Below are 18585 nucleotides of genomic sequence, written 5' to 3' on the forward strand. Positions count from 1 at the left end.
GATTTATTGTGGCATATCAGTAAGTGGTTGCTATGCAGAAATTGTAACTGCAGGCATAATATAAAACATATGGAAGCTTTGGTGGCTTCTAGTAAGTGACCCCGCTAGGACACAATTGTTCCAGTCTTAGGAAATGTATGTGCCATTTCAGCTCTTCCAAACCCTTCAGGGTACTTTGCCCATGGCTGGCTTCTAGTCCACATGACCCAAAGGTACTTTCATGAGGAGCTTCTTGGGCACTGAACAAAGCTTGGGTGGTTTGCACTAATGGCACAATGAATAATTGGGAAGGAGATTGGCATTTGCCAGGCATGCCCAGGAGAACCCAGGCTGATACAAGAACCTGGCAGAAACATGTCTCAACAGCTCCTGTCCCCATGCCTTTATCTGTGTCGAACTATACCAAAAGAGGCGTGGGAATTAAGTTAGGCACAACATCCCATCAGTGTCCCCCTCTTCTCATCAGGAATGTGGTGTTCTTGCTTTCTCCAGTCTGTCTGAGAGAACAGATGCTCTTCCTGTGGAGAAGCCAGTTATCATTTGGCTCAATCATCTGCCTGGAAGGAATGATGCTCCTTCCAGGCAGATGACTGGGCCAGGTGGTAAGTGGGAGAGAGAAATACCCACTTTCTTCTCTCAAGAACAAGAATTCATGGCGAGAAACTTCCCTCATGTGATTTGTAAGCCATAACTAATGATAAATTCTAGTGTCCCCAGCTTCACATCATGAAGGTTCCTTATGGTATTATGGAGGTACTCTAACAGCCAGCAAGACTGGCCTGCCTTTTAACCCAAAGAACAGTCTTTCTCCTTGGCTGTCAGAACTTCTGTGGCAAAAAAAAAAAAAAAATGTGTCCAAAGATCCAGTTGTACACACAGTTTTCTCCTTTACACAAGCCTGGTGTTCCTTTAGAGGTTACATGGGGGCAGGTTTTGGTCACAATAATACAGGGACGTAGACAAAATGATACAGAAATATGTTCTTTCCAGATGAGATTGCTTGAAATACTCTAGCTGTGAAAGGATTGCACAGACCGGGGTGGGGGAAACTAACCAGTTAAAAATACACAGCTGCTATAAACACTGATTGGCACCTGTGGCCAGCTCCCATCCCTTCTGGTAGAGCATCTTTTAAAAATAGACACTGTCCCTTCCATTCCAAATGCAATGCTACATTTTATGCAGAACAAGTTTCAGGTGGGCTCCCCTCCCCCCCCATGCTTGTTTCCCAAAGTATTCATGAGCATGGGTCTTAATGTTTCTGTTGAATTTAAGACCCCATAAAAAGTGAGGAAAGAGAGAAGAATTTGTGGCAAGCACCCCCTGTTTATTTCAAGGTTCTTCTTCTATCACTGCCTGCACTGCAATAAGAATCTCTAAGCTGAGGAGGCATTCCGGCAGCCTAATGAATGAGCTTCACAGGATTCATGAAGAATGAAAAGATTAATCTTCCAAGTTCTCCTGTGCTGAAAATTATGGTTATCCACAGAGGGGAAACATGTGGAATCACTAAGCCAAGAATCTTTTGGCTGCAGCACATAATGATGATGGGTGTTTATAGGTTAGATATATTCTGTTTAACAAACTGCCCTGGTTTTATATCTTTTTGCTTTGTTTTTCCAGTTTTACGATGACTGATACATATATATATTCATTTCACATTTTTGCACAGATACAGCAGATGGCGTATCTCAAGAGCTGTTCTCTGCAGGGCTGGTTGATGGCCACGATGTAGTTATAGGTAAATTACATTTCATTTTGGAATTATGCTGTTGCTACTACGCAATACGGTAAATGGATAAGGGCCCACTCACATCTCCTCTCTTCAGCTGTTCCACAAAAAGGGTGCTTGTTAGCGAATCTTCCTTTGCTTGCCTCTATTCACAAGAGAACCAGCAACTCATTCTAAGAGAAATTGGACATACTTGAAACTCTTTACTGCAGCCTACTGCCAGTACTTTTAGTGAGGCGGAAAAAGAGTATTTTTGCCTGCCATTCAGTGTTTATGATAACTGCGATTCTGTTTCATTTTAAAATGCTTTTGTGTCTTGTGGTGTTCATTATCTCCAGCTATGCCTTGCAAACTATTTTTTGAGCCTTTTGTTCAGTGCTGAGTCAAAACTTTCCCCTCCAGCTTCACAGCCTGTGGAAAGGGTGGTACGTTTAGGGGATATTTTGATGTCTTTCCCCCTCTCTCAGAGGATTTCAAGCTGATGCATAGTGCCTGCACAGTGGCAATGCTACTCACTGCTGCTGCTTGGTCCCCCTGTTTTTTCTTTCTTTACCTTATGAAAGCAGCCCAAATAGTCCAGCCTAGCCTGAGCTTATCAGAATTGGAAGCTGAGCTGCGTCAGCTACAGTCAGTGATTGGATGGGAGACCACCAAGGTAGACTGGGATTGTTGTTTGGACGAAGGCAATATAGCAAACCACCTCTGCTTGTCTCTTGCCTGGAATGTCCTGTGGATGGGGTCACCATGCATTGGTTGTTACTTGACAGCACGTTCTTCTCTTCCTCTTACCTCATGAAATGGCCGAAGCAAGGCTTCATGATGGTGTGCCACACAGCCAGTGAGATTTGGTTATGTGGTGTTGTCTGAGGAAGAGTCAGTGCTAGAAACATTGCTTCCTGTGCTCCTTACTGCATCATGTGTGAAAAGGAGGAGGGACAGACACCTGATAAGCAGCAAGGAGCATCAATGTTGTCTCTGCCAGAACTACCCTAACAGGTGACAGCAAGCAGAAAAAGTGATGAACAGGGGGTGTATATTATTTCCTTAAACTCCCCTTCCCCAGTCTCAAGCTGGGGGGAATTTTTTTAAAAAAGTTTCTGTTCATAATTATCTCCGTTCTCCTATTTCTCCCATCTCCCCAGTAAATTATTGAAATGAGACCTTTTTTTTTTTAGGAAATGGGCCTTGTGAGGTGAAGTGTGACTTCTTTTGGCCTAGCCAGTTTCTGTGACTTCAGTAAACATAATATAAAATTACTTCTTCAGGGTCACACAGAGCTTTTCACAATCCCGGGGGCTTCTCCAGAGATGTTAGGAGGACAGCCTGCAGATGAGAGTGGGGGTAGCCCCTTCACATATGGAGGCAGAGCTCATCAGAGGAGGTCACTCAAAAGGGAAGGATCCCAGTGTGTTCCAAATTGGTTCTATCTTTGGTAGGGAACTAAAGCCTTTGCTTTAGTAACTCAATATGAAGACGATTTGAGGAGAGCTTCGCTTTAACTCCGGGCAGAAGTTGAGGGAGAGAGCATGTTGACCTATTCCCAGTCCCTTTAACCTTGGATAAATTGGCTAATGCCTCTTTTTTTTTTAATCTTCTTGATAGAACTTGTGCCCACACCTTACCTTGTGGAAGAGTCTGTGTGAAAGTTGACTCCCTTTTATCCATGGAATGAGAGAAGGTGTGTCTCAGTGCCTAACTATACATTATGTTTGCTCACATCCTACTTGGGTGCTTGCAATCAGACATTTGGACTTGAGTTCCCAGGCACTGGGGGGGGGGGCAGTTCAGGATGGCGGCAAATGGGAAGGGAGACTTAAGTCATTTTCCCAACTTGAAATGGCTGCGGGAGGGAGCTGTTGGCCCCATTGAGGGGTCCCATGTGTAGCCAATGTTGGATCAGGCCAATAGCCCATCCAGTCCAACACTCCATCACACAGTGGCCAAAAATACCAGGTGCCACCAGGAGGTCCAGCAGTGGGGCCAGGACACTAGGAGCCCTCCCACTGTTGCCCCCCCCCCCAAGCACCAAGAATACAGAGCATCACTTGCCCCAGACTGAGAGTTCCTATCTATCCCTTGTGGCTAATAGCCACCGATGGACCTCTGCTCCATATGCTTATCTCATTCCCTCTTGAAGCCGTCCATTCTTGTAGGCCTTATTGTAGGACCATGTTTTGGTTTGCCTTTTTTGCTACATGAAGACCACGTGAGGACATTGTCCCGAGCCTCAGCGACCTCAGACACGGCTCTGGCTTGCTTGTATATTTCTTTTACTTAGACACAGGTTTCCCCAACTGGGCAAATAGCGCTCTTCCCAGCCATTTCAGGTGTGGAAAACAGTGTGGGGGAAGTCATAGGCGTGCTGCGTGCTGTGGCCCCAATCCAAATTGGGTTTCCAGTGGGGAACTCATAGCACACTTCTGATTCAAAGTCCTCGAGGCAAAACTGGACATGCCATAACATCTTAGTAACGTGAAGTTAGGTCCGCAGCAGCAATGATACATTTAAACAATTTTGGAGCCATTAATCTATCTCTGGCTAAAATGAAAATGGGTTCCAAGTTTTTAAACGGATAAAACGAAACTTGTTGGAAACAAATCTCTTCATAGCTTCAGTTTGACCTGGTGACCAGAAAACTAAAAAGCCAAATCAGATTTGGGGAGTGGGTATGTAAAATATGCGGAATAACAGCAGGCCACACACTGTGCATATCTTGATTTATTGACACTTCTCCTTTCCCTCTCCCCCTCACCATAGGTGTTTCACACAGGGAAGGCTTTAGAGATTAGTTGGGTTAACCTTGTTTGCAGAGAGGAACTGATTCCATTAGCTTGCTCCCTCCCTCCCCACCCGATTGAAAGCAGCTGATAAATTACATTCCACTTTTCAGCTGAAGCGTGCAGAAATCCGGCCTGTTTATAATTTGAGAGAAAACAAAACTCTGAGTTCTGTGAAAGCCTTGTGAGATTCGATATCGCTGTAACATTTTTAAAGGTAAATCCTGGAAGCCCCAAAAGTGGGCAGGTTAAAGGGATGTAACGGTGTGTGTGTGTGTGGGGATTTTCCCCAGGCACCCTGCTTGATGTTTAAATCAACCACTTGTGTTGCAGGTCAAGTTTCTAGTGTTCTTCAACAAACAGTATTGTATGGATTGAGAGCTGTTTAGAAGTAATGTGTTCCTGCACTTACCTATGTGATGTTAATCAATAATGTTCCTCACCACCTGAATAACACAAGTCTAATTCAGTGTGTCCGAGCTCTAATTAGACACTACTTCAAGATGAAAATTGGGTAAGGGTTTTTTTTTTTGGGGGGGGGGGGCGGAATGGAGAATAAGTGATTGGATTTATACCCTGCCCTTCATTTGGAGTCTCAGAGTGGTTTACAATCTCCTTTCCCTTCCTCTCCCCACAACAGACCCCCTGTGAGGTAGGTGGAGCTGAGAGAGCTCTTCAAGAACTGCTCTTGAGATAATAGCTCTGAGAGAACTGTGACTGACCCAAAGTCACCCAGCTGGCTGCATGTGGCGGAGTGGGGAATCAAACCCGGTTCTCCCAGATTAGAGTCCATGCTCTTACGCACTACACCAAACTGGCTCAAGAGGTACAGACCCATGCACACATTACCTTGCGTTTCGCTCTTTCCCCAGAAAATAAAACCACAGCCTGAAGAGCATTTGTAACAAGAGTTTGCTCACAGTCATTACTTTTTGCCCTTGTATCTACATCTCACATTAAAATTTTAGATTGCAATCTTATCAAGGTAAGGACCTGATAACACTATGAATCATTGTAATGTCATCAATCATAAGCAGCTGCCTTCCTAAGTTAGGGATTTATCCCTCCCTCACTGTGATACCTTTACAGGTTAGATTCAGAAAACAGGAACAGACAGGGTACATTTGATTTTCCTTTGTATGCATTTTGAGCAGTTCTTATGCTGCATTTAGCACATCATGCATTTTCATCCCCACGTTTGTTTATGTGCTAGTCCCCAGGTTTTAATTTTTAAAAACTGAAATCTATTAGTTTTTCTTACAAACAGATGTCCATGCAAAATGTTCATGCGTTCACTGTAACGTATATAGTGTACTTTAGAGAAACATATTCCACAGTGAAGGAACAGTTTTTAGTAAAATAATTTTAAGTGGCTCAAGGAAACATGGCAAAGTTTATGCTACATCTGCATTCAGACAGAGGAGGGTCAAACTCTTCCTCCCTGATCTCTTATCAAAACCAAAAAGAAACATCTGGGTTATTAGTTTATTAGTTGTTCTAACCTGCCTGGGAAGAATCCCTAGATTTACAAACACACCCCTCCCCCCCAGTTTCATTGGATAGTCTTGGGAAATGGAACACTTAGAATTGGACAGCTCTCTTTTTAGAGCAAGTTGGAACATTTAAGCTTAAGTGTCTCCCATAACCTTCCAAACCATCTTTTATATCTTTTGGTACATAGGGTTCTCATCTCTCCAATCATGGAGAGCCCATACTTCAATGGACAAAAAAATACAAAGCGCAGAGGGATGAGTAGCAACAGAGTTTGGTCTTTAACGTTATTTAAACTTAGACTGGTTGAGAAGAGGCATATCTTTTGTTAGTGGGAATCACAACCATAGTTCATTGAATGCAACTTGGAAACTATTTAAAACTACAATCCTAGAAGCGCAGAAAAAATATATACCGCAGGTTAGGAAAGGCACAAAGAGGTATAGAAAAAAGCCTGCATGGTTAACAAACAAAGTAATGGAAGCTGTAAAAGGTAAGGATTCCTTTCAGCGGTGGAAAGCTAGTCTCAGTGAGACTGATAAAAGAGAACACAGGCTGTGGCAAATAAAATACAAGTCTGTGATCAGGCAGGCAAAAAGGGAATATGAGGAGCATATAGCGAAAAACATAAAGACCAACAATAAAACTATCTTCTTCGTGGTCTCTGTGCTTCACACCAATGTGATCTAGTGCGCCTGCGCTGGATCTGCCGGTGCTGTAGCAAGCTCTTTTAACAGATTTTCGCGCCCAGCCCCTCCGGGCATGCGCAGGAGCCCCACTGCGCATGCCCAGAGGGACAGGCGCGGACATCCCGCCAGTTCTTTTCTTACCGCCGCGCTGAGCAGACCCTTTCTTCGATCGGTCTGGTCGGATCGCTGTTTTCGTCGCTTTTTAGCGATTGGCTCTTTTTTCCCCCTCTCAGTTTCAGTTCAGTTTCCTTTCCTCTCATCGTTTAAAAAAAAAAGGAGAATTTTTGATTTTTGTCGTCTGAGGTAAATTTACCTCAGGCCTTTGGGCCATTGCCCCCCCCCCTTTCTTGCCAGTTAGACTTTTCAACGTCTCTCAGTCTATGGAGAAAAAGACTAGGAAAACGAAGAAGTGGGGATTTTTTAATCGCTGCAGAAGCTGCGGGAGTAAATTGGCTCCTCCGGTCACAAGTATTGTATTTTCTGCCTGGGGGAAACCCCCAATCCAGACTCCTGTGAGCACTGTGCTCAATTTTCCAATCAGACCAGGAAGAATAGAGCAGCGCGCTTAAATGTTTTCCTCCTGGAAAAAGCCCTCCAACCTATGGCTGACCCGCCGGTTACTTCGTCTATGACTGTCTTCCGCTACCGACACATCGGCGCCAAAACAGTCGACGTTGAAGGCTAAATCCATTTCCGATACCGACAGATCGAAATCTAAGGTACCAAACGTTCCTTCCACAGCGTCTACTCCTGCTAAGAAGGCTAAGAAGTCCAAGCCTGCGGTGGCGCCGCAAACGGTAGTCAAGGCTGCGGAGCATGCTAAGAAGGACTTGGGCTCTGTACCAGCAGCTCCCGCCCTCCCGCCTCCGCCACCGCCGACTATTTCGATACCGACTGGTTCGATACCGACTGTTTCGATACCGGAGAATCAGGTCATGTCACAGGCTATGGTACTTGTGCTAGATTCTCCAGACCATCAGGTGGAGACGGCCTAGTCCGATGTCGACCAAACGGATCTCATAAGTCACCAGCTGGGTGCGGAGTTTTCCCTTGGTCCAACGAGCTCGTTGGCTTCGATCGTCTCAGAGCCGCCCGACACTGACGGCCATCGGCATCGACGCTCGAGATCCAGTGCGGAGCATTGACCTCCCTGTTTATTGCCCGAGTCTGTCGATATCGACGCCTTTGATTGTAGAAGAGGCACATATGCTCTTCCTTCAAATTTCTCGCCGCGACGTCCAAGGTCGAGGAGTCGTTCCCCGAGGTCGTATATGCCACCTCTGATGTCTTGGGATGAGAGGCAACTCCGTTACCTGTATGGTCCTTACCATCCACCTATGCCTTGGCTCAACCCTGCGGGGTACAATGACTGGGACAGATACTCCTGTCGATCTTCCCACAGGTCTCGTTCTCCGAGGCGATCTACGGTCTCTCGTCCTCCCCAGCCAGACAATGTTCCACCATCGGAAACATCTACCGTCCAACCTCTTCCTACTCCTAGAAAACATCTGGCGCACACACCGGCTGCACCAGTCCAGCCGCCTGCACCAGCCCCTCATCAACCTCCTTTACCTGCCCCGGCAGATGAATCTGATTCTTCCGAGCCCTCTGAGTCTGATTCCGATACCGAACCTTCCGAGGCCCCAACGTCGCCAGACAACTCGTCCCCCAATACCGAAGTTTTCCAAAATCTTCCAATATCCCCGTCGGATAACTTGTCTACATACACCGACCTCATGAAAAGAATGGCCGATGCATTGGGATTGTCAATTGTCCAGAAGGATCCGCAATCTACAGGTTCCTTATATGATATTGTCCAACTGGACACGTCCTCAGTCGTCGAACTTCCCATGTCATCCGTCTTACTACAAGCTGCAAAAACCCCTTGGCAAAAACCGTCGTCCGCCCCCGTCTCTACTAAGAAATTAGACCATATGTATCGCATACAGCAACCTGAGGCAGAATTTCTACTTTCCCACCCACAACCTAACTCATTAGTTGTCACCTCATCGTCAAAGTCGAAAAAGTCGCATTCAACGCCTGCTGACAGAGAAGGTAAAAAGTTAGACGCTTTTGGTCGCCGTTTTTATTCAACGGGAGCGTTGGCTGTGAAGGCATCAAACTACCTCGCATGTATGAATCGGTACCAGTATACCCTGTGGGAGCAGATGTCCGATCTCCTGGTACATTTGCCTGAAGACAAATTGTATGCCGCCAAACTGCTGCAGAAAGAAGGCATGGTGGTCGCCAAACAACAACTAACCACGACCAAGCATGTCTTGGAAGCCTCCTCGGACCATGGCTTTGGCGGTGGCACTTAGATGACATTCATGGCTGAGAAGTACTTCTCTCCCTTTCGACACTCGTTCATTAGTCGAAGATATGCCCTTTGTTGGTCTGGGCCTTTTTCACACAACTAACGCATCCTCGTTGCAGGACCTAGACAAGAGCATTAAGGCCTCTCGATCTCTAGGGATCTCTTCCACAACCCGACACCCAAACAAAACACGAACATGGTCTCGTCCTTGGCAAAGGGGCACAACATCGCGTCAATCTCCAGATACGAGATGGAGACCTAGATCATACTCCGGTAGCCAAAAACCTTCCTTCCAAAGAACGAAGGCTGGCCCTTCCCAGCAAACGTCCCGTACCAAGCAGGCCAAGTCATCGAAACAGAGCTTTTGACTTCCCGAGTCAGCACAAACCCGTTTATTTCCCTTCATCTGTTCCTGGCGCCACATCACTTCGGACGAGTGGGTTCTCTCCATCTTAACCCGGGGCTACAGGATCCAATTCGATCACACCCCCTATACACCTACAGTCGTCTTTACACCACCCTCTCCACCTCTCCTCAAAGAGGTGTCCCTCCTTCTGCAAAAGGGAGCCATCGAACCTGTTCCATCTCCCCTCCAGGGGACGGGATTCTATTCCCAATACTTCACAGTTCCGAAAAGAGACGGAGGTCTTCGGCCCATTCTAGACCTCAGAGAGCTGAACAGATTTGTAACCTACCACCGCATCCGCATGGTGTCTCTACAACAAATTCTACCGTTGCTCCAAGATCGTGTCTGGATGGCCACCGTCGACCTCCAGGACGCATATTTCCATATCACCATCCACCCTTCCCACCGCCAATACCTCAGGTTTGCAATTGGTCAACACCACTACCAATACACGGCTCTTTCTTTCGGCCTTTCCAGCGCCCCACGGGTATTTACAAAATGATGATTGTCGTTGCAGCCTTCCTACGATTGAGAGGGATATCTGTCTACCCGTACATAGACGACTGGCTGCTGTTGGCTTCATGACGACAGGTACTGCTCGCCAATGTCGAACAAGCTCTGTCCCTTCTGGGCACGCTTGGCCTCATGGTCAATCATCCAAAGTCCCAATTGTGTCCAATGCAGCGAATTCAATACATCGGCGCCATCCTAGATTCCACCTCGTGCATGGTGTACCTACCTCAGGACAGGGCCACAGATATCATCAATCTGGCCAACCTGGTGCGTACCCAACTGTCAGCAACGGCCTTCCAGGTCCAGCGGTTGCTTGGTTTTATGGCATCCACAACGGCAGTCCTGGTCTTTGCGAATCTCAGGATACGCCCGCTGCAACTGTGGTTCCTCCGCAATTACGACTTGACGACGAACCCACATAAGGTTGTGCTGTCCCCTCCTTCCGTAGTGCTGGAATCCTTGAAATGGTGGACCCTGCCACCCAATCTTCTTCACGGGGCCCCCTTCCACTCTCCGTCTCCAGAGGTTACGGTCACGACGGACGCTTCCTTGCAGGGATTGGGAGCTCATCCATAGGAGACGTGGGACGACCGTACTGGTCGTCGTCACATCAACTATCTAAAGCTGATGGCCATACGACACGCTGTTACCAGTTTCCGCCCATTACTCACCGGAAAATGTGTCACTATCCTAACAGACAACACGACTGCTCTGTCGTATGTCAGCAGACAGGGAGGCACAGTATCGGTACGCCTCTGCAATCTCGTCATTGCCCTGTGGGACTTCTGTATCGCCCACGATATATTCCTCATCGCCGTTCACATTCCAGGACATCTGAACACGGAAGCGGACCAAATCAGCCATTCGGGACTCAGCCTACACGAATGGGGACTAAACCCCACATACCTGTCTCCACTCTTCCTCAGGTGGGGAAGTCCCCTAGTGGACGTCTTTGCGACCAGAGACAACGCCAAATGTCAACGTTTCTGCAGTCGAGGAGGCAGCGACCCCTTATATCTCAGGGATGGCCTTCTTTACCCATGGTCCACTTCACTCCTCTACATGTTTTCCCCCCTGCCACTACTCCTCAGAGTTGTCAGGAAAATTCTCGAGGAAAACGCAAACGTCATCCTGATAGTGCCTTGGTGGCCGAGGCAGCCGTGGTTCTCCACAATCCTGGAACTGTCGGCCGGAATGTATCACCAATTCCGACCGTCGCCGGACTTGCTCCAACTGTCTCAGTCGCATGTGCTCCACCACAATCTTCCGCAGCTAAAGCTGCCTGCGTGGCGAATACAGGCCCGGCCTTCTCGTCTCGTGTGATTGAGGTCCTCATGAGCTCTCGGAAAGCGTCCACACATAAGTCGTACGATTACAAGTGGAAACGCTTCTGTTCCTTTTTGGACGCTGACACCTTTACAGCCACGACTGCTGGCCTCAATAAGGTTTTTACTTTTATCCTATCCCTAGCTGACTCGGGACTTACCCACTCCTCGTTGAAGGTGTATTTAGCCGCATTATCGGTGTTTCATGTTCAAATAGATGGGTGCACTCTGTTTTCGCATCCGGTTACCAAACGTTTCCTAAAAGGTTTACTACGTTTATACCCTCCAGTCAAAGCTCCAATCGCTTTATGGGACCTTCCCTTGGTCTTGCGTCAGTTGACAAGACGGCCCTTCGAACCACTCGCGACCTGTCAACTTAAACTCCTGGCGTGGAAGATGGCATTCCTCGTTGCCATTACCTCTGCCAGGCGAGTGGGTGAACTCCTGGCTTTCAGACATTATCTTATCTATCCTTTTTTACCTTATCTATCCTTCCTCCCGGATGGGGTCTGTCTGGTGCCAGACATCTCTTTCCTAGCCAAGGTGGTATCCGAATTCCATTTGCAGTCTGAAGTTTATCTCCCTGATTTCTATCCTGATCAGAAATCACAGGAAGACAGGCTAATGCATAATTTGGATGTGAAGTGGGCCCTCCTTTTTTATCTAAATAGGACGCGCTCCACCATACAAACGTCAAAGCTTTTTGTCTCATACGCTACACCTCGTGTGGGCACTCCCATCACAGCCCAACGTCTATCCAAGTGGATCATAGGTCTAATATATATTTATTATTATTATTTATTTTTGGGATTTATATCCCGCCCCATCCAAAATCAGCTCGAGGCGGCTAACAGGCGGCCATGCCGGAATTAAAATATGCATACAATAGCATAATAAAAACAGATTACTAACATAAAATTTGGTGCTCTCATAAATTACATAGATACAACTATGCTACCTACTGGCGAGACAGCCGTTACCAGGCCCGGTGCAGGCTCATTCCACCAGGGCTGTCGCGACATCCACTGCATTTCTGAAGGGAGTCCAGTTGCAAGACATTTGCAAAGCCGCAACCTGGGCCACGCCTAATACCTTCATCAGGCACTACGCCCTAGACGTCCGCAAAACCACCGGTGACAATATGGGACGTCAGATTTTATCATCGGCTAAGCAGTAAACACCTGACAGCACCCACCTCCAGGTAGGCTACTGCTCGCTAATCTCCCATTGGTGTGAAGCACAGAGACCACGAATAAGATAAACAGGTTGCTTACCAGTAACTGGTAATCTTCGAGTGGTCATCTGTGCATTCACACCACCCGCCCTCCTGCCCCGCTGCTGTCTTCTTCTACCTGTTTTATTAGGAGTTGATATGCGGCAGTTTGTAGGAACTGGCGGGATGTCCGCGCCCGTCCCTCTGGGCATGCGCAGTGGGGCTCCTGAGCATGCCCAGAGGGGCTGGGCACGAAAATCCGTTAAAAGAGCTTGCTACAGCACTGGCAGATCCAGCGCAGGCGCACTAGATCCCATTGGTGTGAATGCACAGATGACCACTCGAAGATCACCAGTTACTGGTAAGCAACCTGTTTTTCTTCAAATACATTAGAAGCAGGAAAGCAGGCAGGGAGGCAGTGGGGCCCTTGGATGACCAAGGGGTAAAAGTAGTAGTGAGGGATGATAGGGAAATGGCTGAGAAGCTGAAGGCATTTTTTGCCTCTGTCTTCACTGTGGAAGATGAGAAGTGCTTGCCCACTCCAAAACCGCTTACTTCGGGAGGGGTGTTGAAAGACCTGAGTCAGATTGAGGTGACAAGAGAGGAGGTCCTACGATTCAAACCTAGGTCTCCAAGATGCAAGTCCCTGCTTTAGTAAGCAAGAGAGGCACTAAAATCTTTTATGAAATGGATTTCTGGTAAGACTGAGTAAGGAGAAATTGTGTGAGAGGCTTGATGCAATGTACTTTGCCAAGAAAAGTGTGGAAGGTTAAACAAAACAGCACCCTGGAACATAATTTCTCGTTGGTGCAGAAAGACCACTTGCAGTTGTTCAGTCACGTCAGTCAGGTGCCTAAGAATGAACTTGCTTAAGGACATCTCTTTCTTCTTTTTTTAAGCTGTTTATTTCTTTTGAAGAATCCCAAGGAGGCTGATTTTGTTACTTACTTTGCATTTCCCCCAAAAACATGTAGGAGTTGCTTGTTTTGCTTTATATTAAAAACAGGAAGATCAAAGTGCCTGCATACAGTCGCTCCCTAATTTGCAGTGGCATTTGTGGTTTGAGCACACAAGAGTATCCTAAAGCTTCTGAAGGCTTGCCTTTTATTTTATTTTATTTTTACTTTCATCATTCTTTTCTTTGCTTATTTATTCCCCTGTCTTCCACACCTCTGTCTCTCAATACACTCATTTAGTTGAAGGTTGCACTTAGATGTCTTTTATGCAGCTTGTCCACCCTGTTCCTCAATGCACCATGATTCATGAGTTAAGTGAACTACAACTAAGGAAAGGCATTAACAGTTGCCAAAGGTACAAGTCATCGCTAAACACAGCTTTTTGAAAAGACTCTTTCTGAGTTGCTTTCCGTGTCTCTGTACATCATGGCTCTGTCCTTGAGTCTGTTCACTTTCTTATATCCTTACTAAGAGTTGATACTTAGCTAGATAAAGCCACCCGGGTGAGTTGCCTATCTGTTCCTTTGCCCCCTTCTCTTGTTTGTGCTCCCACACATACAATAGGTATTCAGTAGCAGGGTTTTGTCAAAAGATCTTTCAGTAGCAGCCTGAAAGAAAGAAATACAGGGCCAAACTGGATGCTAGAAGGCAGTGGCATGTAACAATTTCCTGAATCTTTAAAGGCAAAGAAGATCTGTTTGTGTGTGGGGGGGGGGGGGGTGCCAGCTTCTGTAAGGGGAGGTGGTAGCCCTTTCTCCTCTAGCTGTTTCCTTATATCAGCTGTTTTCTCAGCTACAGGGAAGCAGTATGGATCCCTGTATGTTTTGCCCCCAAAGAGAAAATTGAGGAAGGGGCTTAGAATTGAAGGAAACCTGCTAGTGGAAAGGTTTATGCACACCCTTCAGTTGCTCACTCAGCCTCCCACAGACTGATGATGATGATTGCTAAAAGGAAATCAAATGAAGGATCTCCCAATAATACTCAAAAGTCTGCAAAAACAACTGAAGAAAGTGAAAAACTGGATAGCGCATGGGAGAGATGAAGCTCACAGTTATTGGCTTAAAAAGTGGGCAAGTCTTCATCCACGTTTGATGCGACAGCATAATGATGTGCTCCATCCCAAAGCAGTAGAAGATTGGATAACAGCTGGTGGGACATTCTCATCCTGGAGAACAAATAGAAAGGAGCAGTGCCAAGCAACTTCCATCCCATTACCTGCCTCCCAACAATTTTTAAGCTACTGACAGGAATTGTGACCAATTCCATTCAAGAATATCTACAGCTCAAGTCAATCCTACCTCATGAACAAGAAGGAATTTTCCAAAAACCACGAGGCACTAAAGATCAGTTAACTGATCGATAACATGGTCTTACGAAAAAAAAGGTGGAAAACCAACCTAAATGTTTCTTGGATTGATTACAAGAAGGTATTTGATTCACTCCTTCATACATGGATCCTGAAAGCACAAGAAACTATAGGCATCAGCAAAACTGTAATAATGCTTATCAAAAATTCAATGAATAAATGGAGCACCAGGTTGATAGTGAATGGAGAAGAAATTGAAACAGTTCATATCAAACAAGGAATTTTCCAAGGAGAACAAGGAAACAAAGATTCAGACAGATAAACACCTGGATCATAATACCCCTGATATCACAATTGTAGAAAAAATGAGAAATAGGGTGTCATGACCCCAGCGGGTTGCCACCTTTTGCTGCCACCACCCTGGACTTAGGTTCTTTGAGAAGGCCCAGGATACCCTCCCAAGCCCCTTCAAATTGCCCCTTTGTACCTGAGAAACGTAAGCGTGATGACCAGGCAGAGAAACAATTAAACAAAAAGGGTTTATTATTACAGTACTGGGCAGGGGAAAAACAAGACAAGACAAGGTGCTTTAAAATACATAACAGTATTGAAAGGCCAAAAGAAACACAAAACTAATGCAGTTACCTGTTACTCCTTAACTGTTACTACTCAAGTCCTACAGCTCTATTATGCCAGACTTCTGCCTGTACTCACTGTCCCCAGTGAGGGATCTTTCTTCCAGACCACTGTCCTGAGCTTAGCTCTGTGAGAGGCAAACACCGCAGAGAGGAAAAGAACACAGTTTAACTGACCACCAAGTATATAAACAATCTCCTCAGAGAATTCATTGACCTCCATTGGTTACAGCTGGCGCGCAAAGCCTTGTGGGGATTGTCTGCTTCCCACTCCCAGGCAGGTCTCTTAGGCCTCACTAGGCGCAGTCCTGCACAGATCTCCAGAGGCCTACACAGATCATGACATAGGGTTTGGATAATTGACGTTGCAATCCCAGGGGACAACAGAATAGAAAAGAAAGACCAGGAGAAGATCACGAAATACCAAGACCTACAAGCTGAGTTAGAGCACCTCTGGGAGAAGAAGGTGATCATCATGCCAGTTGTCATTGGAGTCCTTGAAGGAGTGCCTAGAAGTTTCAAGAAACACCTGGACTCTCTGGCCATTGACCAGATAACATCAGCTCAGCTCCAGAAGACAGTGTTGCTTGGAACAGCAAGAATCTTAGGAAGATAACCTCTGCAATTCCCAAGAGGGTGGCTAGATTTTGAATTGCAGACCAGCATCTACCGGTCAAATATCTGACTGTGACAATTGATGATGATGATGCCTTTATATAAGTCTGTGGTGTGACCACTTGTGAAATATGATGTATACTGCATTATTTTTATTTGTTGATTGCATTTTATGTTTTGTATTCTGCAACTTGTAGTCACACTGCTAGCTTCTTACATCCAAGGAAATATGGCAGAATAGAAATATTTTTCATTAGATAAACAAAGTCAGAGAGCATAAATGCCCTTATTGACAGGAAAGACGGACATTCATGAGAGCTGAAAGTAATGTGAGAGGAGGGGTGCTTTCAACTGGAGAAAGAGCGGGGGGGGGGGGAGTTAAATTCTCTCCTCCCTTAAGTACTGCAGTCCTGATGCACATCTCTCCTTACCTTCCTCCAGCAGCTTCTTAAAACCAAACAATTCTTTTGGTTTCAGTCACAGAAGTCCAGTGCTGTCTGCAGTTTGCCCCAAATGTCTAGTTCAACTCTGTGGGTTTGGTTTTTTTTTTGGGGGGGGGGGGGTTGCATTTTGTTTTATTGAAGAAAGAATGTTATAATTTAACACCACCAAAATCGTTAATATTATGAAAAACTTAACTTGCACGCTTAATCTTCATATCTTCTTCATCTTCTTTCTTCTCCCAAAATTATTACATGATAATGCTTATAAGATTCTCAAACTATCTTAGCTCATTATAATAGATTTACAATATATTATCAAATTAATCTCTGAACTAAATTATTCTGAAAATAATTAACTCAGTCCTAGGAGTCCTCAAGGGTCAGGAGGGAGAAAAAAAATCCCTCCTTCCAAGGACCAATTAAACCTTGGGGGAACTTACCCAGACACTTGCCACAGTCCCACCGCTCTTGTAGCATCAATATATATATATATTTCATATTACCCAAATCCTATTTTTAAACAGAGTCCGAACTCTCTTCAAAATCTTCATGGTCTTCAGGAGTACAGACTCAAGTTGCTTTGACTGGTGTAAGAGGAGAGTATTCTTTCCTTTTGCCAGCTCTATTTTCTCGTGATTCAGAAGGAGAAGAATTTAAGGTGGCCAGCATTAGTTCATCTGAGGCTGAGTCATAGGCAGTGTAAGAGATTGAGCTGTGTTGGACTCACAGCTTTCCCGTATGGAGCCAATGATACCTTATTCCTAAATCCTGCAGATGAGCAGTGTTGTTTTTAAGATCTCTTCTAATCTTAAAAAAAAAAATCGGGGGGGGGGGAGCTGGAAAAACTTGAATCTTCAAGTCCCTAAGTCAAGACTGCCTCACTCTCTAGCCTCTGCAAAGATCCTCTGCTGTGTTCGAAAGTCCTTAAATTCTACCAGTATATCTCTAGTATATAATGAGGAAGTAGATTTATCACATACCTTACTGACACGATAAGCTCTCTGTAGAAGGGGTGTAACACCAGCTTCAAGGATTAAAGTTCCCGCTAACCAAGTCACCATAAATATATTCAGCTCTGTTTCAGCTTCAATGTTTGATTTAAACCCCTTGAACTTTAGGCACAACTCACAACTACAATAATCCAAATACAAAATACGTTCCCATGCCCAGGCATCACAGGTTCTCACAGGTAATTGACTTTCGAGCTCAGTAAATTTCTTGAGAGCTTTCTCTACCTTTTGATTTGTCTGTTTATGAAGCGCTTCTAACTCGTCCGTATGTTGAAACGCTGGTTTCAGCATTTCTGTAATATCGTTTCTCAGTTCCTGACATTGTTTGGTTAGCGCCTGCATTGAAAAAATTGTAGTAAGCGGACTCTCTTCAGCCATTAGCTCGCCCCTCCCCAGCATTGCAGATGTGCGTCTGTAACTGGGGAAAACTCTGTTAAACACAAAACACTTTCTCCTTTCTGTTTCCCCTTCTTACCACCTTTAGGCGCCATCTTTCAAAATAATTTTTTTTTTGCGTTGGAAAGAGTAAAAATATTCAAATTTTGAGCGGGCAGGCAGCGAGCACTGGGTACTGGCTGCTGACCCGGAAGTTGGTCACGGCCACTCCCCGTTCAATTCTGTTATTAGCAGATAGGATTTAAAAGCAAGTTTGTTGTTAAGACATATTTTAAGGTTCTTCTTCAGTCTCTCCATCTGTTTAAGGATTGATTATCTGCTGCTGCTGCTTTTAATACTGTTGTTTTAATTTTTGTAATAGTTTTGAAATCAAGTGTGACAGTGCTTCAGACCTTCATAATAAATCTAGAATTACATGTAGTCTTACCTGAAGGTGTCTTATTTTGTATTCATCATGGGTTCAATAGTTGCACCCATATCTAGCAGGTCCCTCAATTTTTTCCTCACAACGACATCCCCAAGAGGTGGGTTAGGCTTGAGAGGGAATGACTGGCCCAAGGTTACCTAGTGACCTTTTGTGGTCCAGTACGGATTTGACCCAGGGTCTCCCTCTCTAACTACGACATCAAGGTTCCACCTTCCTCTCAGTGGAAAAGGTCAATTGTTTTGTAATTTTTCCTCTGTCAACATTTATTTTTCATAAGTTTCCACTACTTTTCAAGACTGTCATATGGCTTAGTTTTCCTGAGCTGTATTCCTAA

At 45.5% G+C, this 18585-nt stretch overlaps 1 protein-coding gene across 1 annotated transcript in view; it reads left to right on the forward strand.

Moving 5' to 3' along the window:
- The window catches only part of STK39 (serine/threonine kinase 39), a 176883-nt gene that overhangs the window by 148809 nt on the left and 9489 nt on the right, over nt 1-18585 (forward strand). Inside the window, 1 exon segment of the mRNA XM_015422180.1 lies at nt 1673-1741. Coding sequence (XP_015277666.1) covers nt 1673-1741 — 69 coding nt within the window.

Source organism: Gekko japonicus, unplaced genomic scaffold (genome assembly GCF_001447785.1).
Source record: "Gekko japonicus isolate JY-2015 unplaced genomic scaffold, Gekko_japonicus_V1.1 scaffold375, whole genome shotgun sequence".
Taxonomy (NCBI): Eukaryota; Metazoa; Chordata; class Lepidosauria; order Squamata; family Gekkonidae; genus Gekko; species Gekko japonicus.